The sequence below is a fragment of the Rhagoletis zephyria genome, unplaced genomic scaffold (genome assembly GCF_001687245.7).
Source record: "Rhagoletis zephyria isolate East Lansing unplaced genomic scaffold, Rhagoletis_zephyria_1.1 Rzeph_scaffold_00169, whole genome shotgun sequence".
Lineage (NCBI taxonomy): Eukaryota > Metazoa > Arthropoda > Insecta > Diptera > Tephritidae > Rhagoletis > Rhagoletis zephyria.
In genome coordinates this window covers 342,494-369,421 of record NW_016157253.1, presented here as the reverse complement: position 1 = coordinate 369,421, position 26,928 = coordinate 342,494, and the positions used below count along the sequence as shown (strand labels likewise).

Sequence of the window (26,928 nt, the reverse complement as noted above, 5' to 3'; positions counted from 1 at the left end):
AAGATGACTTAATCCGCTAGGTGGCGCAGGAGTCGAGATATTTGTAAAACCCGCATTTATAGTCCGATATGGTTCATATTTAGAACATATATTACTTGCGTGAAAAGAAATAAATCCGCAAAAAAAAATTGCTGATAGGTGGCGCAGGAGTCGAGATATTTGTAAAACCCGCATTTATAGTCCGATATGGTTCATATTTAGAACATATATTACTTGCGTGAAAAGAAATAAATCCGCAAAAAAAAATTGCTGATAGGTGGCGCAGGAGTCGAGATATTTGGAAAATCCGTATTTATGATCCGATTAAGTTCACATTTCGAATGCATATTGCTTACACGAAAAGAAATACACAAAAAATTTTGGCAGTTATGTGCGGCGCGAGTCTATATAATTAAAAAATCGGCATCTGTGCTCCGATTTGGTTTATATTCAGAATATATGTATTACCTATTTAATTGAAATGCATTGAAAATTTTGTTTGTTAAGGTCAAATCTAGCACGTTAGGTAAAAAGTGTAGCTAAAAAACGGTGTGGAAAATTTTCTTCGCATTGAAAGAAATGGACAGAATGTGAAATATACAGACAGTATAATATTAATTGCAAGATTTCAAAAAACTAAAAAGTAGAAAATAAAATTATAGTTCAAAAACTAAAAACACGCTTTTATTACAACAAGAAGTTTTTTACAGATATCGCATCGAAAATTATGTCAATATGCTGCAACTAACTTTACAGTGGACTTTATTTTGCCTATGGCTACGGGCCAATCACTTAAATCCTATTTTTAGCTAATTTAAAAAAGTTAAATTGAATCAATTTAGGGAACTTCCTATTCTTCTTAAACGGAATCGCTATATTTATAAATTATTTTATACTTTTTAGTTCTTGTTGTAATAAAAGCGTGTTTTTAGTTTTTTAACTATAATTTTAGTTAATTATTCGATAAGCAGGGAATTTTCACTTGTACAGATTTGTCCATTTTGGTACTTGCAGTTAACGTTGTTTGGAGCTCGACTTATTCTCGATAAAAAATTCTTCAAGTGTACAAATCGCCTGATACCAGCTTACGTCTTAGGGCTGGTTGTGTCTGATTAGCACTAATCGGAGGTAGAAGATCCGGTTAAATACAATGACTGCTTTATCGATCACATGTTATATGCATGATGTCGAAAACGTCGATAATGATGTTTAACCGGCATCGGTTAACATCGCTATCTATGTCTACGCTTATAACACGACGTCGGTAACGTCGATAACGATGTTTAACCGGGGATTAGTGTCAACTAGGCTTTGAGCAGCCGGCCCTAAACATAGTAACCGACGTTACCGGCTCCCTGTTGTATGCATGGAGTCGAAGACGTCGATAACGATGTTTAAACGCAGATTAGTGTTATAGCCCAGTTATGCATTCTTGCACTGCTATACCATTTTTACGTAAAAATCAAAACCCAACAGAATTCTACATGTTAATTGCTATGCGTTGGGTAACCGATTACACGCAAAGCCCGCTTAACACATTCTTATGTGACAACCCTCATGCAAAGCTAACTTCGGTTTGCTCAAAGCCTGGTTGACACTAATCATCAGTTTAACATCGTTATCGACTCCATGTATATAACACGGTTTTGGCAGCGTCGATAACGATGTTTACTCGGGGATTAGTGTCAACCAGGCTTTGAGCAACCGGCCCTAAGTATGCATAATTGGGCTATTAACCAGACATTGAGTAACCGGCCCTATGGCCCCTACTATGAGTTGCATTTGATGTTGTTGTAGAGGTTAATATCTCAGTCGTTGTCGTCAAGATGTTTCGAGTCTCCGCATGCCGGACACTCATTTGGTACATCTGCGTTCAATCTGCTCAGGTATGTGTTTAACCTGCTGCAGTAGCCAGAGCGAAGTTGGGCTATTGTGGTTCTAGTCTCCCACTGCAAATGAAGCTACGTGTCGTCAATGTCCGGTGGTTGTGTGGATGCGTTCAGAGCCTCTCGATAGGCTGACGGGTCCAGAGGTTGTTTAATGAGCCTCTGGACCTCGTCCGTCAGTTCGTAGACATGCCTCCTGACGTGCCTGAGCGAGGGCACTTCTGCAAGCAGTTGCTCATTCGGGTGACCACGTCTATGGCTCCCAACGAGGAACTCCTTGCAGAGCATTGCATTGTGCTCCTTGATCGGGAGCAATTTCGCCTCGTCGTGTAGGTGGTGTTAAAGCGACATCAGAGGGCATCCAGTCGCTGTCCTTAGTGCGGTGTTTTGCGTCGTCTGCAGCTTCATCCACTGCGTCCTACTAGTCCCCGGCGACCCCACTGGTGCTGCGTAATTTAAAACCGGCCAGCCTATTGCCTTGTATGTTGCAACGTTTCTTTGTCTTTGCCCCAAGTACTGCTGGCTAGCGACTTGAGGACCTTGCTGCGGCTCTGTACTTTGTTGACAATAGCGGTTGCGTGCGCAGAGAAGGAGAGCGGACTGTCGAAGGTTACTCCCGAGTATTTTGGGGTTATTCACCGTCGGAACTGGTGTATCATCGACGTGAATTCCCAGCGGTAGCCTGACGTTCTTCGTCCAGGTAGTGAACAAGGTCGCAGAGGATTTTGGAGGGGAGAGGGTTAGGCTTCTTGCAGTGAAGAAGCGAGAAAGTTCGGAGAGATACCCATTTACTTTCGAACACAAGTTATCAATTCCATTCCCAGACGCCATGATCGAGCAATCGTCGGCGTAAGAGACAATCGAGACTCCCTCTGGTGGTTGAGGGAGCTTTGAAATGTAAAACAGGCCCCTATTATGAGTTGCATTCGATCTTCGACTGTTGTCGAAAGTGCTGATCGAACGAATTTTCATTTGGTATTATGGCGCTCATTCGATGAAGAATAGCGCTATTGTGATTTTCGCTCGTTTAGGTTGTTCACAATAGTATATTTTTCACCGCTGATAAGCTTTGTTTACAAAAGCATGGTAAAAATAAATTTTAATTAGCACAACGGAGGTCTGGTTGAACGATTCGTCAGAGGATGAGGGCTTAGAAAACTGGCCAGGAGCAGAAAACGTGAGAGTTTCGAATATATTTTGACATACAATATATTTAAGAAATTTTGTGATCCAAACCTATTTAAAAAAGATTAAAACTATACACAGCTCCATGATTTTGTTTTCAGAGATCGTGCCAACAGCGTATAGGGATTTTCTTTCATATGTAAAATCAGACTTTCGAGCTTGTGTTTACTATTCACGACGTTAGAACTGATTGAAATTAATACAAATTGTTTAAAATTAGTGTCGAGCCGCCAAAACGTAAGAAAACAAATGCAAAATCATACATCTTTAAAATTTTCTAGCACTTCGCTACACCAACGAAAGCAAAATTGTGTTCGACAGAAAATTCGATACTCATCGAAAATTTCGACACGCTTGCATAGCTCATAATACGAATTTCACTTTCGATCTTCGATAGCCAGCGAAGATCGAAAATCGAATGCAACTCATAATAGGGGCCACAGTAGTGAGGAAAGGACACCCCCCTGTGGAACCCCCTGTTTTATTTTACTGAGTTTGCTGGATTTGTGTCTAAACATTACCGACGAGTGTCGACCTGTCAGGTAATTGGCCGACTACCGTTTGAGTCCCTGTGGGAGAGAGGAGGTCTCTATGTCTTCTAGCAGCGTTGAATGACTGACAGTGTCGAACGCCTTGGACAGGTCCAACTCTACTAGAATAGTTCTCTCACAGGGGCGGTTTCGGTTAAGGCCACGAGTTATCTGAGTGTTTATGGCGTTAAGTGCTGTTGTTGTACTATGCACTTTACGGAAACCATGATGATGCTTCGCTGGGGTCAGGTGGTTTGTGAAATACGGGAGCAGCAAGGCCTCGAGTATCTTCGCTACCAGGGAAAGGAGTGTTATCGGCCGATACGAGTGTCCTTTGTTGGCAGGTTTCCCCGGTTTGAGCAGTGGGACCACTCTCCCCACCTTCCAGATGTCTGGGATGATGAGGGTGGCCATAGACAAATTGAGGACCTCCGTTAGGTACGCTACTCCCGCAGGACCCAAATTTTTCAGCATCAACATGCATATTCCGTCGGGTCCAATGGCTTTGGAGGCTTTCGCCTTCCCGATGGCTACCCTTACCTCTCCTCTGGTGAAAACAAAAGACGCACTGAGTTTTGGCATTTTGTGCAGCCTTCTGGTCACTCGACGTTTGGCTTTATCCCCCGGAGGATGCAGAATAAACTGCCCGCTAAAATAGCTCGCGCATCGCTCGGTCCGACGAAGCGTGGTCACCAAAGTCTATTTCGACTCTGTCGTCGAAACTGTTGGTCCCTCCGCTTTGTGTGACAACATCAAGGCGCACGCCACAAGTCGGAGGAGAAGCTCGGCCAAACATTAACATATGTGTAAACGCCAATCTATTGTTATTATATTATTAATATACGTTCTAAATATTAAACAAATCGGACTATAAATACGGATTCTCCAAATATGCCGAAATAGTTCAGTTATTCCTTGTCAACCATATCGGCCCTTAAATACGGGGTTTTCAATTATCGCGAAACCTGCGCCACATAGAGCATTAATGCGTCTTTCATATTGCATTATAAGGCAGAGGCCAAGCAATGGGCGGCTGAGCGGCGCCATACAGAAATGCCGCTCATTGCGTGGTCATTTCAATAATATTTCATAAGTTTTAGTTTTAAGCCGCTCACCGCTTTGCCGCTCATTGCATGGCCTGGGCCTAATCGGGTTCTGAGCTAAGTTTGACGTTTCAGGTCTTTAGATCATTGTTGGTTGAAAATTTATTGCAAGATTTGATTACACAAAGGTGATGAAAGCTTTTAAAAATACAACATTCAAATCCACCGTACTGTTTTCAAATCGTAATTTTGAAAGCTATTTTTTGGTCAAAATAATAAAAGACAGAATTTTAAAAGGCATGCAGGAATTATAATCTCCGATGAGAGGCGATTCTTTCTAATGGTATATTTAAGAAAATGCATACATTTTATTTACTTTAAACTTTATAAAAACACAGTGCATTTGCTAAACTGTTTAAGAGTAAAAGGATCTATTTTATTCAATCTATTGGCAGGAACATGAAATTGCTGCTTTGCCTATCTTTTGCTTTTAATCGTCGATTTGCCTATCTTTTTTTAAGTTTTGTTTCTAAATTTTAAAGAAATTACTTGCTTATTGAGTCGTCGAACTACCGCTTTGCATTGACGCCTTTACAAGGGGTTATATAGATGCCCTATTTTTACATCGAAGGGTATACCCTTCCTGAAACATTAATTTCTTAATTTCATTTAAATTCGTATTTATGTAGATATTCTCGCCGCTTTTTTCTTTACAATTTGGCACGAGTTTTTAATCCAATGTTATCGGTCAAACCACAACTTTCAAGATGCTTTACTAGGCACTCTAGATATTCCTCCCTATGTCTAATGAGATGTGCTGCATGCTGTGAACGCTCCCAACACTTGAATGTAACTTTGATATTGGCACGTTCCCAATTTTCGCGTACAGCTTGGTTGGATGAAGGTGGACCAATAGGATCATTTTCCGATACGAAAAACAATGCTGGCTGCTTAATTAGCGTAGAATGAAACATTTGGCTGGATCTCATGTAATGAACTGAAGCTTGGTTGTGGAATGTTTTCATGTGATATCTATTTGGAAGAATTTTGAAATCAAAAGGATTGCAGTGCTGTCATGTCTGAATAACTCACAGGATATAGTTGCGTAGTGCGCTTTGCATGCGGGAATTTTTGGGAAATATCGATTTAGGCACTCCGATTGGAATTTCTGTAATATCAGCAGCGCTGTCCCAAATTTGGCAAACAATCCTATCCAATACTTGTGTGTAGCTGGCCAAATAAAATTAGAGCAATTAAATGATTCAATTTGGCAAACTGGTCTCTTAGGATATTATAGATCCAGTAATATAATTTTGATTATGATTGATGTGATCATTTTTCACAAAATTCGATAATTTTAAACATATGTACACTTAACTTTTACTTATGTATGTAGTTAAAAATAATATTTAAATATTTTCTTTTTTAGTCAATTCATTTAGATTTAGAAATTTTACATGCAGTGTAGAGGGCAGCTTTAACAATAAATTTATAAAATACCTAACAATTTTATTTACCGTTCCATATCGCGTGCCATCTGTATCATTACTTCACCGAGTTGATAAGCCCCCACTGAAAACCCGTGAATAACAATTGGCGCATATGACTTGTTGTTTTCTATAAATTTAAGCGTTTCTGCAGCTACAACCTAAAGCAAATAGTAAGTCAATTTAAAAGTTATAAACACCCTATAGTATACATAGAGAAGAGCTCATACATACCCAGCTAGGATAATTGCCAGACTCGTCGACAAAAAAAGTCAGAAATCTATATGATTTTGGCCGATATCGGTCAGAGAAGGCATATGGAGAGGTTAACAGGAAGTCTAACCGACACGACGTGGGAAATTCTGACTTAATTACCGACGAATCTGACGGATATCTAACAGATGTCTGACCAAATAATTATGGAAAATAGGAATTATTAGACATGTATGCCCGAAATCGCACATAATTCAATCATATCGGATAAGGAAATAAATAAAATTCATCAGACACTTCGCCCAGAAATCTGTTCGAAACCTGTAAACCTTTCTAAATAGTTAACTTTTTATTCCGACTTGACTGATCAGAAATTGTCTGGCAAATGTGCTAGCTGGGTATGTTTCATGAGTATATTAATACTTTAAAATAGATACATATGCCATTTATCGTATTAATAAATAATTAATAAGCTAGAATTTATCTTTTAAATGAGTTTAGAGTAGAAAATAATACCTGCGTCCCCTTAACTGGCCAAAGAAGCTGCCACGGGGTTACATGTACGACGACAACATCGAATCCCATATCTGTGTAAATTTGAGTATATTTCTTCAAATGTTTTTGCTTTGCCATTAGCCACGCCATCATTAACACAAGTGGATTTTCAGAAGGCTTCTTGAATCTAGATGAAAGGCAAATCGCTATTATTTTTTTAAATTTCAATTTCATAAATTCATCTCACTAACTCCAAAGTCTTTGGATCCAATTCGCTTTTGAATGGTTCATTAGTGAAGAGTGTAATATTTTTAGTGATCTCTTTGGTTGAAAGCATACGCCGATTATTCCAAAAAGTCTTTTTCATCTGCACATTGTTGAAATTTAAAAATTGTCAAATGCAATATAATTATAATTAGATCTGAAACTTGGTATAAAATTGGCCAAACAATGGACATAATGTGATTATTTTAAAAGATTAAGAAAACATGCATATGGACGGTAAAGCATACACAACGACCAATGAATGGCATTCTCACGACAGCCGGTTCTACGTACCGGAATGACTCCTGTTTTACCCGACCAAGGGCTGCTGTTTCGGCGATCTAAACCCGTTTAGGTCGGTGAAATATCTCAAACGTTGTTCGGCCATAGGGCTACATGTGCTACGTATTCTTCTGCTCAGGGCTGCCATTGAGTCAAACCCTGGACCAGACACTTACACCTGCTGGGTATGCCAGAGACGACTACACCAAGTCAAGTACAATGCTTGCAATGGGTGGAGTCTCCGTAGAGTCTGCTCAGGCCTACGGACACATCGTCAGTGGACCGCTTGCTTCAACAGAGCTGCCTGCACGGCAAACCCTAGTCCGCCTGAGCAGCTCAACACACACAACACAACACACCACAGCACAACAACCCAACACAATATACCGGACCACAAAAGCCCACACAACAGACACAACCGCACCACTACCCACACACCGCCGCCAATAACTCCTAGTTCCTCCTACAATATGTACGGTGTGGCATGCTCAGGTGTGCGCACCACGCGAGATTGGACGAGGAACTTCGAGGGTCCGTGTTGCGCTGGAATATTGATAGCTGCGGTCCAAGAGACGAAGCTGCACAGCAATTCAACAGTGTTGAATTGCGCCGGATACAATGTGCACCGTCGAGACCTCGAACGAGATAATGGTATTGGCCTAGCTTTCATCACGCACCACACCCTGCAGTTTCGTCCCATCGAAGTGGACATCGACCGCAGGGATATCATCCTAGAATGTCACGGCATTGCTATCCGGTCAGACCATGTGTATTAAACGTTCACTGCAAGCAATTCTTAGTAGGGAGCCACAAACGTGGTCACCCGCACGGACACTTGCTTGCAGAGACGAAGTCCATGTTATGAACTACCCTGGACTCGAAAGCATATCGACAGGCCCTGAGCGGCATTCACAGGGAGTCGGTCTCAAGTTACGTAGAATGCCGTTCTGGGAACACAACCACCGGCCGCTACAACAGCCAATGAATGGTGACAGTTTTATCATTCCATCCATAAATTCTTTTATATCAACTTTTTGTGTTCCATTTCTGGGTAAATTTTATAAGCCCAGTTATTTTTTATTTATTTCAGTTTATATTTCATAAATTAATTTTTAAAATACATACATATATTTCTGGGGTTGGGCTACTGGGCCGGCACCCTGAAATTGTGCATATGGAAACTGTGCATACGAAATAATGCATATGAAAAACCCGAAGTAATGCATACATGCACAGTTTCGGTTGAAAACCGAAATAATGCATATAACAAAAACCGAAATAATGCATGCATGCACAGTTTCGGTTGAAAACCGAAATAATGCATATAACAAAAACCGAAATAATGCATGCATGCACAGTTTCGGTTGAAAACCGAAATAATGCATATAACAAAAACCGAAATAATGCATGCATGCACAGTTTCGGTTGAAAACCGAAATAATGCATATAACAAAAACCGAAATAATGCATGCATGCACAGTTTCGGTTGAAAACCGAAATAATGCATATAACAAAAACCGAAATAATGCATGCATGCACAGTTTCGGTTGAAAACCGAAATAATGCATATAACAAAAACCGAAATAATGCATGCATGCACAGTTTCGGTTGAAAACCGAAATAATGCATATAACAAAAACCGAAATAATGCATGCATGCACAGTTTCGGTTGAAAACCGAAATAATGCATATAACAAAAACCGAAATAATGCATGCATGCACAGTTTCGGTTGAAAACCGAAATAATGCATATAACAAAAACCGAAATAATGCATGCATGCACAGTTTCGGTTGAAAACCGAAATAATGCATATAACAAAAACCGAAATAATGCATGCATGCACAGTTTCGGTTGAAAACCGAAATAATGCATATAACAAAAACCGAAATAATGCATGCATGCACAGTTTCGGTTGAAAACCGAAATAATGCATATAACAAAAACCGAAATAATGCATGCATGCACAGTTTCGGTTGAAAACCGAAATAATGCATATAACAAAAACCGAAATAATGCATGCATGCACAGTTTCGGTTGAAAACCGAAATAATGCATATAACAAAAACCGAAATAATGCATGCATGCACAGTTTCGGTTGAAAACCGAAATAATGCATATAACAAAAACCGAAATAATGCATGCATGCACAGTTTCGGTTGAAAACCGAAATAATGCATATAACAAAAACCGAAATAATGCATGCATGCACAGTTTCGGTTGAAAACCGAAATAATGCATATAACAAAAACCGAAATAATGCATGCATGCACAGTTTCGGTTGAAAACCGAAATAATGCATATAACAAAAACCGAAATAATGCATGCATGCACAGTTTCGGTTGAAAACCGAAATAATGCATATAACAAAAACCGAAATAATGCATGCATGCACAGTTTCGGTTGAAAACCGAAATAATGCATATAACAAAAACCGAAATAATGCATGCATGCACAGTTTCGGTTGAAAACCGAAATAATGCATATAACAAAAACCGAAATAATGCATGCATGCACAGTTTCGGTTGAAAACCGAAATAATGCATATAACAAAAACCGAAATAATGCATGCATGCACAGTTTCGGTTGAAAACCGAAATAATGCATATAACAAAAACCGAAATAATGCATGCATGCACAGTTTCGGTTGAAAACCGAAATAATGCATATAACAAAAACCGAAATAATGCATGCATGCACAGTTTCGGTTGAAAACCGAAATAATGCATATAACAAAAACCGAAATAATGCATGCATGCACAGTTTCGGTTGAAAACCGAAATAATGCATATAACAAAAACCGAAATAATGCATGCATGCACAGTTTCGGTTGAAAACCGAAATAATGCATATAACAAAAACCGAAATAATGCATGCATGCACAGTTTCGGTTGAAAACCGAAATAATGCATATAACAAAAACCGAAATAATGCATGCATGCACAGTTTCGGTTGAAAACCGAAATAATGCATATAACAAAAACCGAAATAATGCATGCATGCACAGTTTCGGTTGAAAACCGAAATAATGCATATAACAAAAACCGAAATAATGCATGCATGCACAGTTTCGGTTGAAACCGAAATAATGTCTAAATGCACAGTTTCCATATGCGCAATTTCGGTGCCCCTACTGGGCCATTTCGCTTCGCAAGATCTTTTACACTTTGTGCAGTAGGTTGTTTCTTGAGGGTGTCTATTAGCTGTTTAGTTGTATTTTGTTTGCTGCAGGCTAGAGCTGTGGTTATTATTTTCCAAACCTGACGTCCATTCATACATACATGCATACATATTTACGTACGTAACAACCCTGCAAACCAAAGTTCCCGAAATCTTAACGAAATTTTAAAGAAACTCGGAAATGTGTTTCGAATTCTGTAATGATTTCTTTACGAATTTTTAAAGAAAATCGTATGAAGGGGTTGACTCGAACTCGTAAAGAAATATCTGTAGGATTTTTTAACTAAAATTCTAAAAGATTTCTTTAGGAATATTTTGTTATTTTTCTGAATGAAAATTCTAAAGGATTTCTTTAAATATATTTTGTTCAATTTCTAAAGGAAAAATTTAAAAGATGTCTCTAAGAATATTTTTCCAGCATTCTGAAGAAAAGTTAGAATAGATTTCTTAAAAAATATTTTGCCAACCTTCTGAAAGAAATTAAACACGGAAATTTTTGGAAATTAATCGCTAAAGTTTATTTGGTTTATATACTATATGAAATGTATGAGAGAGGGATTTCCATTACTATCCGGGTGTTTGCGAGGGTAGCGACCAAATAATTACAAACTGCTCGTTTGCCTATGAGGCAGCTTAATGTTAGCTACAAAAGAATTCACAATAGTTTTCAAGGTTTAAGGTAAGTAAATGTACAATAAAGTGATAAATATAAATTTTAAGCGTTCAAAAGGTAAGTATTAAAAATTTTAGTAATCCTACAGTGTTACATATGATTTTCCTTAAATATCAGGCCTTTTAAAACTTGAATAATCGTAAAGTCCTTAACGGACGTGTTGCCCTTCAAGTTTGTCCATGAGAACTGCGTAACTAGGCTGTCGTCTCCAAAGACAGCTTTTAAATTTCCGGATATGAACTTTGCCATATCTGTATTTGAATGGCACAGGAACTTGTCGAACTGTAAATAATATAGATTGACTTATAATTACATACATTTAATTTTTAGCTATATGTATATGAACTAGCTCCTTCCGCATGTCATCATTTGATTTCAAGCTCCGCTCAAAATCAAATATTGCATCCTTCGTGGTCAATGGTAGTTGTGGTAATAGCGTTGTTCTCTGTTTTTTATTTTCCTGCAGGGAAATTTCTACTTTGTGTCTTAGACCTACGAACTCTTCTGTCATGAAGTCGCAGTCGGTTGTTTTCTTTTAATACTTCATCTAGCTTGTTATTAATTTCTGTAAAATTAAAGTGCTTATAAACATACACTATATACTGTGGTATTTTAGTTAATGATGAAATAGCAGCATTAATCGCAATATTGAACTTACCTTTTTGGCTTATTCTTATTTTTTTAAATTTCGGTTTTTATAAATAAACGCGTTTATAGCACAAAATCACAAAAAGATATATTTTTTTTTGGTGCTCCAGAATTTTTTTATATTTTCTATGTTGATTGTGACATTATTATAATTACATTATTGATTTTCTTCCGAAATTTCCTAAAAGAATCGAAGTGTGCACAGTACAAAAATTAGAAAATTCGGCAAAAAATCGGAAAGAAAACAATGGAATCTTTACGATTTTCTTTCACTATTTCGTAAAACAATCGAAGTGTGCACAGTTTATTTCATTTTAGAAAATTCGGCGAAAAATCGGAGGAGATCTTTACGAATTCTTTAAAATTTCTCTACAATTCAGAACACTCTGTAAAAATGGTTTGCAGGGTACTTGTATATAATTAAAGGTTTCACAAGACAACACAAGCGTGGTAATGTTTTAAAAGTCGTAAATTAAGGATATTCGTGAGATATAATATGAGCTAATTATGCACATATCGTCACCCTTATGCCAGAAGTATGAATGTGCAAGTTTATCAGTCTTGAGCAATTTGGATCTCATATAAAAATTTAGGAAATGTAAGTTAATTTCTTCAAGATGCATTGATAGGATCTAACCAGATTAGTATTGGACCACCGTTGAGGTAACACCTTTCCTTTAAACTATGGAAATCGGTTAACGTGCTCCAAAATTATGCGGTAAATACGTAAAAAAGTCGGTTAAAAATTCCCAGTGTGAAAATAGGTAAGTACCTTACGAGGGAATCCATGTTTTCTTTCAGTTTTTAGAAAATCGTCATCATGGCCAGTCATCTACTTGTAAATCACAAAATGAACACCTCCGACGGCGCATTACGTTGTCAGTTGCAAAATTACGTGCCGCCGAAGTTATTTCCAAGCGCCGAACTACTCCGAGCGACTGCTCTGCATTAAGCGTAACTTACTTTGTAAAGCCACTCAGAGGTATGTCTGATACAATTGTACATTCTAAATTCCTACTTACATATGTATGTATTACATATGTATGTATGTAAGGCGGCCACGCCCTTGTTAAAGTAAGGGAGATTCGCCAGTGTAGTGGTAAGGACCGCCAGGTGAATTTAAAGTTGCTGGTAAGGTATTGTACTTCACCTCGCGGTCCTTACCACTTCCCTGAAGAATCTTCCTTACTTTAAAAAAGTCGTGACCGCCTTATGGAAGTGGGAATTTAGAATGTACATTTGGTATCAGACATACTTCTGAAGGTAGAGCAGTTGCTCATAGTAGTTCAGCGCTTCGAAATAACTTCGGCGGCACGTAATTTTGCAACTGACAGCGTAATACGTCGTCGGAGGTGTTCATTTTGTGCTTTACTAGTAGATTACACTGGTCATGATGACAATTGTGGTACTAAAAACTGAAAGAAAACATGGATTACCTCGTAAGGCGCTTACCTAATTTCCCAGTGCGTTTTTATTTTTACACATTCTGGCATAGGGGCGACGATATACATATTGCTCATTCAATCTCAAATCACCCAGGCCGGGGGAAAGTGAATTTAAGTTTGCGATAAAACTCACAGGGATTGTTCCTTGAACAATTTAAGGAGACACGTATTTTTTCTTTTTGCTCAGAAATGCGAATTTTTCGAATAATGATTTTTTTTCTTTTTGAGTACGAACGCTTCTTTTTTCCTCTCTTAATAGCAACTTTTGATGAAATCGCTTATAAAAGCAAGGATTTTAACGTTTTTTTTTTTTTAATGGCAGATATTGATCTACTGAATCGATCTAGTGAACTAAACATCAGTAATTGTTTATTAATAATTAATTATTGTTTATAAACAAAAATTTTTTTTTTTCAAATTGATTTTTTTCAAATTGCCACATATTTTTTTTCTCTCAAACTTTTTTGTCCATTAGGGAATAGTATAAATTACTTTCAGTACGAGTAGCAATATGCTAAAATTCGTCGTTTTCGAGTTATGATTTTTTTTCTGAAAATGCACTTATATGAAGCTAGCAGATTTTCGTGCCAGTTGAGGACGCAAAAATTGTTGCCCATTATGATAAAGTTTCCTTGCTGGAATTTTTTTGAGGTTGCCCGATCAGAGCCAAAAGTTTTTCCCAATTGGGCTCTAATTTTGGCCCAATTAGCGATTTGCCCAATCTACCGAAGATTTCCCCAACCAGTGCTCACAATTTGCTCAAAGTGAACATGCATACGCAATTAAAACGTTTTTATCGATAAAATCACACATACACACATCAAAATTCCCTACGAAAAAAAAATATTTTTTAATTTTTTTTCTTGAAAAATTTTCCACATACAAATTTTTTTATAAAAAAAAATTTGTTTTTGAAAATATGCCATCTCAAAAAAAATGGAAAAAATCACAATGTTATGGGGTGCACTCTACAATAATTTGAGTTATGAATTTTTTTTACACCGAAGTTGAGTAAAATGAGTACATTACAATTAAAAAAAAAGTTAAATTTTGTTTAGAATTTTTTTGAGTATGCAATTTTGTAGCCCATTAAATTTGAGTATAACAAAGTGCAAGTGTTAAGCTACTGCAAAATTGCGTTGATTTTTAATATTGTTTATGCTCACGGCTTCTTGCAATTTATCCTTTTCAAAGAAAATTAAAAAAAAAAATTAACGGCAGTTTTGCAATCTCTTAAAACTTCCACTTTATTATACTAAAATTTAATGGTCATAAAACTGCATATTCAAAAAAATCCAAAAAAGTTTAAAAAATGTGTAAATTGGTAACTTAACTTCGGTGTAAAAAAAAAATTCATAACTCAAATTATTGTAGAGTGCACCCCATAACATTATACTTAAATATTGCGCAATACTCAGAGCTACCATTGTGATTTTTTCCAATTTTTTTTGAAATGGCATACTTTCAAAAACTATTTTCTTTTTATCAAAAAATTGTATGTGGAAAATTTTTCAAGAAAAAAATTAAAAAATATTTTTTTTCGTAGGGAACTTTGATGTGTGTTTTAATTGCGTATGCATGTTCACTTTGACTGGTTGGGGAAATCTTCGGTAGATTGGGCAAATCGCTAATTGGGCCCCAATTGGGCCAAAATTAGAACCCAATTGGGAAAAACTTTTGGCTCTGATCGGGCAACCTCAAAAAATTTCCAGCAAGGAAACTTTATCATAATGGGCAACAATTTTTGCGCCCTCAACTGGCACGAAAATCTGCTATAAGTGCATTTTCAGAAAAAAAATCATAACTCGAAAACGGCGAATTTTAGCATATTGCTACTCGTACTGAAAATAGTTTATACTATTCCCTAATAGACAAAAAAGTTTGAGAAAGATGTGGCAATTTGAAAAAAATCAATTTGAAAAAAAAAATTATTTTTTTGTTTATAAACAATAATTAATTATTAATAAACAATTACTGATTTTTAGTTCACTAGATCGATTCAGTAGATCAATATCTGCAATTTAAAAAAAAGTCGTTAAAATCCTTGCGTTTTTGCGGCAGTTATAAGCGATTTCGTCAAAAGTTGCTATTAAGAGAGGAAAAAAGAAACGTTCGTACTCAAAAAGAAAAAAATTCATTATTCGAAAAATTAACATTTCTGAGCAAAAAGAAAAAATACGTGTCTCCTTAAATTGTTCAAGGAACAATCCCTGTGAGTTTTATCGCAAACTTAAATTCACTTTCCCCCGGCCTGGGTGATTTGAGATGGAATGAGCCATATGCATATCTACACATGTATGTATATATTTTCCATCAATTTAAAACATTTTGGTGTAGTTACAATTGAAGCCTTGAGGGCCAGAGTAGCCGTAACCTAACTGATATTTCAAAAAGTTCAGGTGCACCTTAAAATGCATTACTAGAATCGAAACGGTAATAGCCCGAGGCACGCCCTTTTAGTTTTCTTTTACAATAATATGTAGCACATTTATTTACCGCATTTTATTAATAGATCCTTCTTTCTCACATTACTATTTTTTTTTTTGTTAGATAGGCTCCTCTGGCCCTCATGACCTGAATTTATTTGGAAAATTCGTCGAAACGCGTAAATGCCTCGTTAGCACGTAAACCTCGTAAACTTGCTTAATTTTGTATGGAAAACCGGTTTATTTACTAGGTTTACACAGTTACGAGGCATTTAGGCGTTTAGATGAATACCCTGATTATTTTGCAAAAAATATTTACGAATATGTACATATCGCTCATTTACTAAACGTAACTTAAAAACGGAATATTGACTTCTTACGCGTAAACTAAAAAAGATTTTAACAACACTAAAAAGATTTTAACACGAAATTTTTACACAATATGTATACAAGTAATTCTGCTGGTTTTTTGAGTTAAGACGACCTTTTAGTAAATTAGCGATATGTATCTGTTTTGGAGCATTGTATTTTGGTGGAAGTATCTACATACATACATATGTATGTATGTTCTACATATTCCATATGTATTCTAATTCTGATTAGTTATTCTAAATAGCGGGCTTACTTGCTGATATATTTTAGTAGACTCGAACTGCAATGGATTTTTTAGACTTGAAAAATGTCGACAATTTATCTGTTGAGCGTCATTACGCCGATTCAAAATAGACCCAGGTCCAGAGTTGAAAATTAGTGATGTAATGATTTTTTTGTTGCTATCAGCTGCGTGAAAGTAAGTATAAAATAGTTAGCTTTTCAAAATTGTAACATATTAATTAATTTTTAAACGAGTGTATGTACATATCGTTGATGAAATGTAGAAAAGCCCTAACTGAAATTTTGTTCGAAATCGGTTTTTTTGTATTCTTAAGAAGCTTATACTAAAACTCATCTTGCCTAAAAGATTTAGAACCGTAACTCAAAAACTAACGAACTTATGCTCCTTTTTAATTTAAGAAAACAAAAAGCTGAAGTACTTTTGCTATAAAAAAATTCAATTTGTATAAGTTTGGGAGGTTTTGCATTTGTAAATAATTTCTATATAGACTAGCATAATTCTTCACTATATTGAATTATAGTTTGTGTTCATAATTTGGTGTGAAAAATATCAAATAAATAAATAAAAACTAAGATGAATGGTAAGGAGTATACTGGCATATTTAAGACAAAGGTCGGGAATGACTTCTGTTAAAGACCATGCAGATTGTTAGGGGAAGCAAGTTCGTCGTACTTTTTTCTAAAAAATTACCGTAAATGTTTGATGGAAAGGCTCGAAAATAAATTTTTAATAATTCTCGGAGATGTCATGGGACCAGAAGAGGAAATACGTTCGCGGTATTATTGATTTTATTCCAAGGAAGCCACAGACATATGACAGTTACATAAATATTATATACTATCTCTTTCTTTTTTATTTAATAAACGTGCAAGTTCCGATACTAGCAAGTCAATATTCTTATTAAGTCTCGTCAAAAAATGTGCTGTCGTTTAAAGAATACTATACTAAAGCCAGCTTGCCGACATAAGCTACTATTCTATACGAACATACAATGATTTTTGATTGTATCCAAACTCGCAACCCGAATCAAAAAAATTTAACATACACGGTGTCTGGGAACAATAAAAAAGTCTGTCCGACATGTAGCTAAAAATTCGATGTGAGAATCTCTTCATAATGACTTTAGATGCTAGAAAATGGCCATCTTAAAATCCGATTGGTCATGATGAGGACTGTGGCAACCTCATCGAGCTCTAAAATCCCTCAACTTTTTTTGTCACCATTATGGAAGAGCGCATTTGTTGATCCAATCAGCCAATCAATCGCGATCGCTGGCCGTACATCTGCTCAGTTTTGTTATCCGAATAAAATCATTTTAAACGCAATAAATCAAAGTGTTGTAAACATAGAGTAAGTATTATAGTTAAATGCAACCATGAACTTTTGTAATAGAAATATTAGATTATGAAACCCTGGGGAGTCCTAATGGCTGCCCTAGTTGTCAAAAATAAAGATATGGCCGGCCTCTTTCCGTACGACCAGCAAAGTGAATAGACGTCACTAATTTGTGCTCCTTCAAATCCCTTTGCATCCAGTTAAGTATCACTGAAATTCGAGTTTTATAACATCAGGTGTGGAGCCGAAGTAATAAGCTATCCGGAAAAGAACTTATTAAGAAGAAATGGCAAACCCTCGCCAAGATCTCATCAATGTGCTGAGTGACGCTCATGTAGATTTTCGCCCGTCGGTACCCACTACGCAACTCCGTAATCTGTTGCGCAATTCCACTGCAGCAACCGGATTCGAACATTCGCTATCGCTAATTTTTCAAAAAAATCTCCAAAAGAATAGCGGCGCGCCTAACAACATGTAACATTTAGTTACATGGCCCTTAAACTGGCAGACTTGACTGATTGCACATTTCAGTTGTTACTTTTCCACGTTGAATGCTTTTAGGCTCCACTACTTTCCAATTCGAGAATTTTGACGAAATTTTGCGTTGCGACTGTCAGAATTCCACTGCAGGGTTGTGTTGTTTAGGTCAATACCTAAATATCTTCGTTGACTCATTTACCAGAACTATTGCGCGCTTTACTTTACAGCGACTTGGCAGAATCAATAGGTCTCCACGAATGTTCACAAACACAGCTATGCGGCATTTAAGGGAATTTCGTCTTTTTAGCCTACACTGAATTTCTGTAGGCCAACGATTCACACCCATTTTGTCTTGTCGCCGGCGAATGCAGAACAAACATTTCAAATTTAAAAAGTAAAAATTTCACTACTAAAAATTTAAAAATGTTCTTAAGACTAGCAAAGAATTTTGGAAAAAAATATCTCTGTTTTTGTTTTTAGGAATAGGGTGGGAGTGTCTTTGATAAAATTAGTGTGAGAGAAAGTTTTTCTTACAAAACGATTCATTATTGATTCATGATTATACACTATTACCACTGCCTTTTGTTAAGGAGACTTGAGTCGATTTCGGATATAGAAACGCTCATTAAAGAGTTGCACAACGCATTGCTAAAAGTGTGTTTGCATTGTTCAACTTTGCGTTCAACTCAGCGCAGGGTTGCACGAAAAAAAAATTTTAAGTTAAAAGTTAAAAGTTTTAAGTTTAGCAATCGCATTTTTGGCTAGTATATTTCAGGACGAATGGATAAGGCTTGAGGCAAGCGCTCGTGTAAGCAAATCCAATTTTTGCCAAAAAATGTCAGTGCGCGGTTTTGTGGAACGACGATACGCGGTTTTGTACTTTAAACGACGATATGTACATATAAGTATAAATATGTGGACATAATATTAGGGCAGCATTTAAATCAACAAATAAAATTTATTTATGTACGTACATAAGCATAGATAATTTAATACAATATTTTTTAAAGTTATATACATAAATATGTACATATGTACATAAAATGCATATTTATAAATGTACATATGTATGTATCAGAGCTGTACAACTGTGAAATCATATGAAATTAAAAATCATCAATTTTATGTTATTGGGCCGTATGAATAAAAAATAAGCAATTGCTTGCTCTTAAAATTTCAGACCTTTAACTCGATTTATTCAAACAAAATTGACGTAAAACGTATGCAATTTTAAGGAAAAGCAATTGCTTAGTTTTTATTCATATAACCCATTATGTTTTCATTGAATATTTCCTTGTTGAGGAATGTGGCTTATAATTTTCCAATTCTACATTCACTAAAAGTAGATACGATTGCACACATTCTCGAGCACCCCCCTGCCCCTACCTGGCTACGCCCATGTGTGCAGAAATTATTACATATGTACCTATATATTTACGTTAAAATAAGTAAAACAAATTTCAGCGCTGTGCTTCTAACTTTAAACCATATATGTAATACTCCTATATTGGCAGTAAGAGCTAGTACCGTCCGAAAACACTACAGTACAGATATATCAATAAACACGTACGAAAGAAAAGGAACACATACGTTTATAAATAAACATGTACACGACACATTTACAAAAATGGCACTCAAGTACACAATACATTGACAAAAACAGTACTAGACTGTCTCGCTTTGATTTCGGAATGCTTACACATTGATATGTTAGCTTACTATCAATATAGAAGTATTACATATATGCTTTAGACATATACATTTTATTTTTTAGTTACAAAAATTCTTAATACAAGTTTCTTCGTACTTTTTTCTTCGCTATTGAGTCAAGCAGTTAATAAGGATTCTAAAACCTGATTTGAACTTTTCCCAAAAAAAAATTACACCATTCGTTGGGCCCTATTTTCATTCGTTTTCTTGTCAACTTCAAAACTACATGTATTAATAAAAAAAAATTAAATATTCCGCCCTATGTTGAATATCGTCATTGTCAGTAAAAGTGACGATACGGCCATCGTCAGCCATGTTACTGATGCGCTGACGATCGTCGACGATGACGATGACGATATTCAGCATAGGGCCGATTGTTCGCTGTAACCTAATTCGGAAATTATTTATTTATGAGAATTTGCAATTTCAGAAATCACTTCCTTCCAATTTTGGGAATCAAACGGAACCCCACACACGCAAAAATCGTAGAGAATAGCAAGTCAGTAGCGCTAAATACCAAACAAAGTTATAATACTCTTTTCAACAGGTGCGCTCGGGTATATTTATTTCTTAAAACATTATTCTAAATCAGTGTGCAAACCCCTTTTTATTTTAGTGTGGTAGAATCGAAAAAAATGTGATAGCATCGAAAAAAAATGTGGTAGATTTGAATAAGATGTGGTATATTTTCCAATTCATATTTTTATTGGGTATACATATCGCACACCGTCATCAAAAGAGGCACAACTCAAAAATTAGATCGGAAAATATACACAAGTGCTAGTCGATCGTATAGATTCAACGCAATTGATGCAAAAAAAAATATTTTCATTCATTTGAGAAAAATCCTACAGATTGATTTATGCAAAAAAATCGACCAAAGTATTTTTGAAATATTAAAAGGTTAAGGTAAAGATGTATTTAAAGCAAAATTTATGATGTACATTTTTAAAAATGTATTAATTCATTTTTATATTTCGTATTAGAATTGAGTTGAAATTTTAGAGTTATGTGAAAACTGTAAACAAATGTTCTGTCTAAAAATGTGGTGGATTTTAAGCCTTGTGTGGTAGATGTGGAGACAACCAAATTTTAACAAATATGTGGTAGATCTACCACATATGTGGTAGAGGTTTGCACACTGTTCTAAATGTATGTTTTGAGCAAATTGATGTTAAAAGTTAGCAATATATCCCATGTCCATTTTCCAAAACTATAATAATAAACATGTCAGTTTGTTAGCAATTTGGTTCCTATAATTAAGGAAATATTGTAGTTTTTGCATTTTTCGAAATTACCGTTTTATGGGAGGGACCAGGTTAGCCGATTTTTGTATTTTCAGTACCCTGCTGCCCTAGATAAAGAAAAACCCGCGGACCGAATTTGGTTGAGATATCTCAACTTTTGCTAGAGTTATCGTGTACGCGAAAAATCGGACAGACAAACGGACATGGACTAATCAACTTCTCTTTTTATTCTGAACATTTTATGTACATATATACATATATATAAAGTACATACGAACATAAATGTATGTATTGCCAAAATCTCTATTTTAGCATTAATAAAATTTTAGTAAACATATTTTAAAATTTTTTTAGTGCCATTATGTCATCTGATTATTACGCAATGTAGCTAGCCAGGACTATTACAGTTTTCTATATCGGGTACGATTGTTTCCGATATAATTGAGACACTAAAATTACACATTTCGATATTGTCTTTGTTCATGTCTTTCAAGTAACTTAAAAACGAAATTTACTTTGGGACCCATAGGCCTCATGACTTTCAGAGAAGTGAGTATTATCCAATTCTAGTATGTTTCGACAATATCGTTGTTTCTTAGGGTAAAAATAAGTACATTTTACTGTTCAATATTAGAGCGGGTGTGAAACAAAATTGATGATTTATTGTTAGTATGAAAAATAGAAACACAATTATCAACTTATTGAGCATTAGACCTCTTTCAAAAACAAAAGGGGAAATGTTCGGTTATTTGTGCAATGGTTTTGTTTTTTGTACAAATACCGGAGCCGTACCCAACAAAATATGTACCTTTTGCTTGTTCAAATTTGGATTATAAGAACAAAATGTTTGTAAATAAACAAGAAATTAATAACAACATTTGAAGGATTTTAGATATTGGATACGGTAGCACGAAATGTCACAATCTACTTAATTTTCAGGTTGTTAATATGGCGACGAAAAAGTGACAATGGAACTACCTTCTTTTTTGTATCATGGTAGATATATAGTAAACCAGCCATTGACAATATGCTTATTTGAAAATTAATACATGAAATATTGTGAATGTATAGGATTTTTTGTCATCAACCATTGGTGCAAAAGTACCCACAAATGTTTGTTGATATATTTGAAATGTAAATTTAAACAGCAAAATTCGTAAAAAGTAATGATAAAACAAAAATATTGTTAATTACTACGTGGGAGGTGGGCGTGGTTATTGGCAGATTTCGCCAAAATATAACACTAACCAGGGACTCAGTCTCGAGTTATGTAGACTCTAGACCTGTGAATGCCGTTCTAGGTATACCACCCCCGGACATAGACGAGACGGAGCTTCATCTGCCTCGGGAGACACGCACAACTTCGCTCCGGCTACTGCAGCAGGTTGAACTCCTACCTGAATAGATTGAATGAGGATGTGCCGAATGAGTGTCCGGCATGCGGAGAGACCCCACAAGACTCGAAACATCTCTTCGCATGCCCGGAAAACCCGACAACCCTAACGGCATTGTCCCTGTGGACAAACCCCACAGAAGCTGCACGCTTCCTAGGGTTGCCATTAGTGGAACTTGACGACAACGACTGAGATACCAACCGTCCTGGGCGGGGTTGTTGTAGCCGCTACAACAACAACAACCACAAACCTAAATTATACCAAAGGCAACTTCGGCACCGACTTTCGTGAAAATATCCAAATTTTGTTCGATTTAGCATGTTTACAAACAGAGAGGGCTGAACTAATTCACCTCGTCATTCTGAATATTTGGATATATATGTATGCATGTGTATATATGTACATACATTTTATACGGTTAACAAACGCGCTCGCTTATCTGCATAAACCGTCTTTACTTGCATTAAATCATGCATTATCCTCTTTCAAATGTGAATAAGCGGCTGAACAAATACATACAAATTACGTGCATTTGAAAATTAGAGAGTTCTACCTTAAGCTAAGTAATACTTATTTTACCGCCTAATCGATGGGACCATTTTACATAGTCAGCCCACCATTATTCACTCAAAGATGTGCTCGGTTTGACACAGTTGACTTATGTAGGAACTGCATCCGGTCATAATCGCTTACGTTTCATGCTTGATTTGCTTGGAATTTTGTTGTTCTCGTTGTTTTTTTTATGTGACTTGAAAATATTTTTCACTATAAGAAAATATTTAAATTGGATTTCATTTGGGTTAACGAAAACGCCAACTGTGAAAAAATATCAACCAATACATTAAAAAAAAATGTCAAATAAGCATATTTACATTTTTTGTTTTGGCTATCTGGATTACTGCATACTGTGAAAAAAATATTTAGTACAAAAAAAAAATGTTATAAATCAATTTTGTATATTCTTCTGCGAAAAAATGTCTACAATCGATGATGTATGTATATACATATCAAGATGTGTTTTTTTTTTGCTCTACGGTTGCGATAAGTTGGTTTGGAATAATATTGCACGAGTCATTGGCTTTGGGTTAGTGGCAGAAAACTTCTATACATAAGTACATATACTTTGAAATACAATATTTGTTTTTGTTTAAATTCCAGATATGTTTAAACTTTAGAGTATAAAATATATCAACCTTGGGAACAAATTATTGGTACCGGAAACAAAAAACAACTAAGCACTTTTTAACACCCCCAAAATAGTTCGTGCTCTTTGTAGCAGTTATTAATAGCTACAAACCTACTGATGTTAATGAAAATTTTAACAGAAATTCGAATTTTATTCAGTAGAAAACGAAAATCTATGGTATAGTGAAAATGGTTCAGATGATGAATTTAATGAATAAATAATACGCACCTATTACATATATGTAGTACATACATGTATTCCTTTTGGATTAAAAATAAAAAATTCAAATGAAAGTTTCAAGTATTACCTAAGTATGCATTTGACCTATGTTTGTTTATAAATCGGCCCAAAATCGAATTTACTGAATTCAATTGAATGCGGATCAAACAGATGTAAGTCTACATAAGACTGGTTGCGAAAACAAGTTTGCAATTAGCCTCCTAGATTGAAAGATAACTTTGAGAGGATTTTATAGCCACTAAAATTTTCGTCCATGGTGAGTCCAAATCGAGTTTTCTTCATACCTGTTTTCGTTATTACTCACTCATTTAAATACCTCAAAAGTGAGGGTTACAATCCCTAAGTTCGGACGAAGGCCGCCTACGCAGAAAGGTGTTCCGCCCGTCTTCTTCTCCAACATAGAAAGTGGAATTCTCCTTAGTGAAAATTCCGAATCAAAAATCCGCTTTTATTATAAAAAATTTCCAGTCTCGCAGCACCAAGTTTGATGTTATTTTGCTATCGTATTCATCGTTTGTATTAAAACTTTAACAACAAATTATATAGGGTTGCTAGAAAAAGGGGTGTATTTTTTGAAATGAGGAGGTCCTATTCCACCCCCCTCATCCCGCCTTTTACTAGAATTTGCCGTCCGCATACTAAAATTTTCCCCTACAAACTGAGTTGTTTTCGTGGCAGAAATGTTCCAGTGTGAAACCGTCCTTTCATACGTAGGCAACACTTTTTCCGAGTAAATTTTGCAAAGAAGCAAAAACGGTGTGAGAGGGACATCTTTCAGTTTATCATAAAACTTATTTATAAAAAGTTTATACATAAAAGTTGCGTTCCAGATAACTTCGTGTAAAAACCTGTAAAACTGTCAAATAACAAAATTACTCTCCTGAAGGAGAGGAGCGAGAGCGAAACAATAAAAGTCACCTGGAACGCGAAAAACGATGGTACAATAATTACAGGTATTGTCTTCCTAGAGTGCGCATATTCCGATCTGCCTTATTTGAAAAATATCATTGTTGCCCACACAACAAGGTTTACTGTAAGGGAAACGGGATATTTCTATTCACCATATTCCATATATGTCCACGTATTTTTTTTTTAACCTTCCCGCAGAGAACTTATTTAATTTGCAAAAGCCGAAAAATAAACATCTGCTTAGTAGACAAAACAAAAACTTGTTTTGTTCAATTTATTTCAAACGTTTTTTCTAAATATTATAAACATTTAATTGAGCGACAATCAAAAGCAAAGCCACCTTAAGGTACTGGCCCAATGCAGGCTTGCTTTGCTTGCTTCGCTGTGAGAAGTGTCAAAAATTATTTGGAATATACTCAAACGCATGATAAAAGTATTACAAGGTAAATTCATTCTCTCAATTCGTCGGCCATGATTTTTTCTGACGTTTGCCAACATTTTAAAATCATATAAAATTGAAAATAAAAAAATTAAATTGTTCACAATTGTTGTTGTTTGAGATTGAAAATGAGAATGTATGTGTGAGTTTGAGTTATGATTTTAAAAGTATATTGTTGGCAAACGTCAGACTGCCTCTCAATGGTTTTACCTGGTTATGTTTTTATCATGACTAAAACGTATAAAGGCTGGCCGAATGACAGCTGTTCTTCACTTGGTTTAAGTGCCTCAAATTTTCAAATAGGCAAATGTTTTAATTGAAAGCGTTTTGTACAAAGTATGGAAAGCGCCATTTTGTTTGTTTACATTCGAAAACAGCTGAGATCACCTGATTTATAATTCTCTTATTCTCGGCACAGAGTTACATTCAAGTTTCAGAAAAAATCTTTAAAATGTAAATTGAGAAAGGTTTTAGAAATATGTGTTTTTATTCATTTGAATCGATTAAATAAGAAATTAAAAATGCATGGCAAGTCTTGCATTTCCAATAATAACGATAAATGGGTATGTTCCAGGCAATAATTTAAAATGTTTGTTAAACTTATCGTTTTGCGAATACAACTTCTGCTTCGGTTTTGAATACTATATTCGCGCCTGCTGGTGGAAAAAATAGGTAAATTTGCATTCATTTTTAAGAAAACATATGAATTAAAATTTATTTCCTTCCAGAGCGACATACGGACAAGTAAGATGATAAATTTGCATTTGAATTATGATATCAATAGGGATGCTTTGAAACGTATTTTTTGAAGACAAATTTTTTATTAATCTTGAGATTGTTGATTTATTTTAGAATTAAAAAAGCTAGTTTACATTAAGAAATATATTTAGACTAGAAGTATGTAAACTACTTTTATTACGAATTGAAACAATTTTAATGAATATTCATGGTTACCATTAATAGTAGTATGACAGTTAGATCTAAATGCATATTGGACAAGAAAGATAGAATACAAGATTGTGCCGTCCTGGCGGCGCTGACATATCTGTACTAAAAGTAAACAAAGTCGAATTGGATGTTGAAAGAAAATGTGAGAACAGCCAATTTTCTTAATAATAAATTTTTCGATAGGGAACGTATTTTAATTGTGCTAAATTCTAATAGCTTTATTCATAAAAAATAAAGTAGCTTTAAAACGGTTTGTATATTGAAAAATGTTTGCAAACGGTAATTCAAAAAGCTTTAAAAAATTTTTATTTTTTATGAATAAGGCGATCCATCCATCACAAAAACATATGATCACAAAACATATGGTTGCAATTTTTGTAAACAAACAAAATTGCATTTTTCGAGTTTTGGTATGTATGTATATGGGCATATCTAAAAAATAGGTACACTTTCAAAAAAAATTTAATTTTTAAATTTGTGAGCACACCTATGTTTTATATATCATTTTATTCGTAATCTCTTAATAAATCGATTAATATAAGTGTAATTCATTTTGTCAATGTTATTGTGGCTTGTTAATATTTTATTTTTAATGTTTTTATTGAGCTTTGTACCACGATTGTTTATTAGGAAAAATTGAAAAAGCAACAAAGTCTAAGCGGTAGAAGTTATAGCACTATTTCGGAGATC

At 35.4% G+C, this 26,928-nt stretch overlaps 1 protein-coding gene across 15 annotated transcripts in view; it reads right to left on the bottom strand.

The window, feature by feature from the left end:
* Nucleotides 1–5,025: 5,025 nt before the first annotated feature.
* l(2)k09913 (transmembrane protein 53-like lethal (2) k09913) overlaps nt 5,026–26,928 on the bottom strand; it is a 28,422-nt gene continuing 6,519 nt past the window's right edge. For 14 of the 15 annotated variants that reach the window (XM_017607185.1, XM_017607221.1, XM_017607189.1 and 11 more), the window contains 6 exons: nt 16,360–16,514; nt 7,070–7,185; nt 6,840–7,005; nt 6,141–6,271; nt 5,716–5,853; nt 5,026–5,655 (listed from right to left, as the gene is read on the bottom strand). In XM_017607185.1, coding sequence (XP_017462674.1) covers nt 5,334–5,655; nt 5,716–5,853; nt 6,141–6,271; nt 6,840–7,005; nt 7,070–7,185; nt 16,360–16,514 — 1,028 coding nt within the window. In that variant the 3' untranslated portion in view covers nt 5,026–5,333. The remainder of the gene's footprint in view (nt 5,656–5,715; nt 5,854–6,140; nt 6,272–6,839; nt 7,006–7,069; nt 7,186–16,359; nt 16,515–26,928) is intronic. The other variant, XM_017607228.1, reaches the window with a different exon arrangement.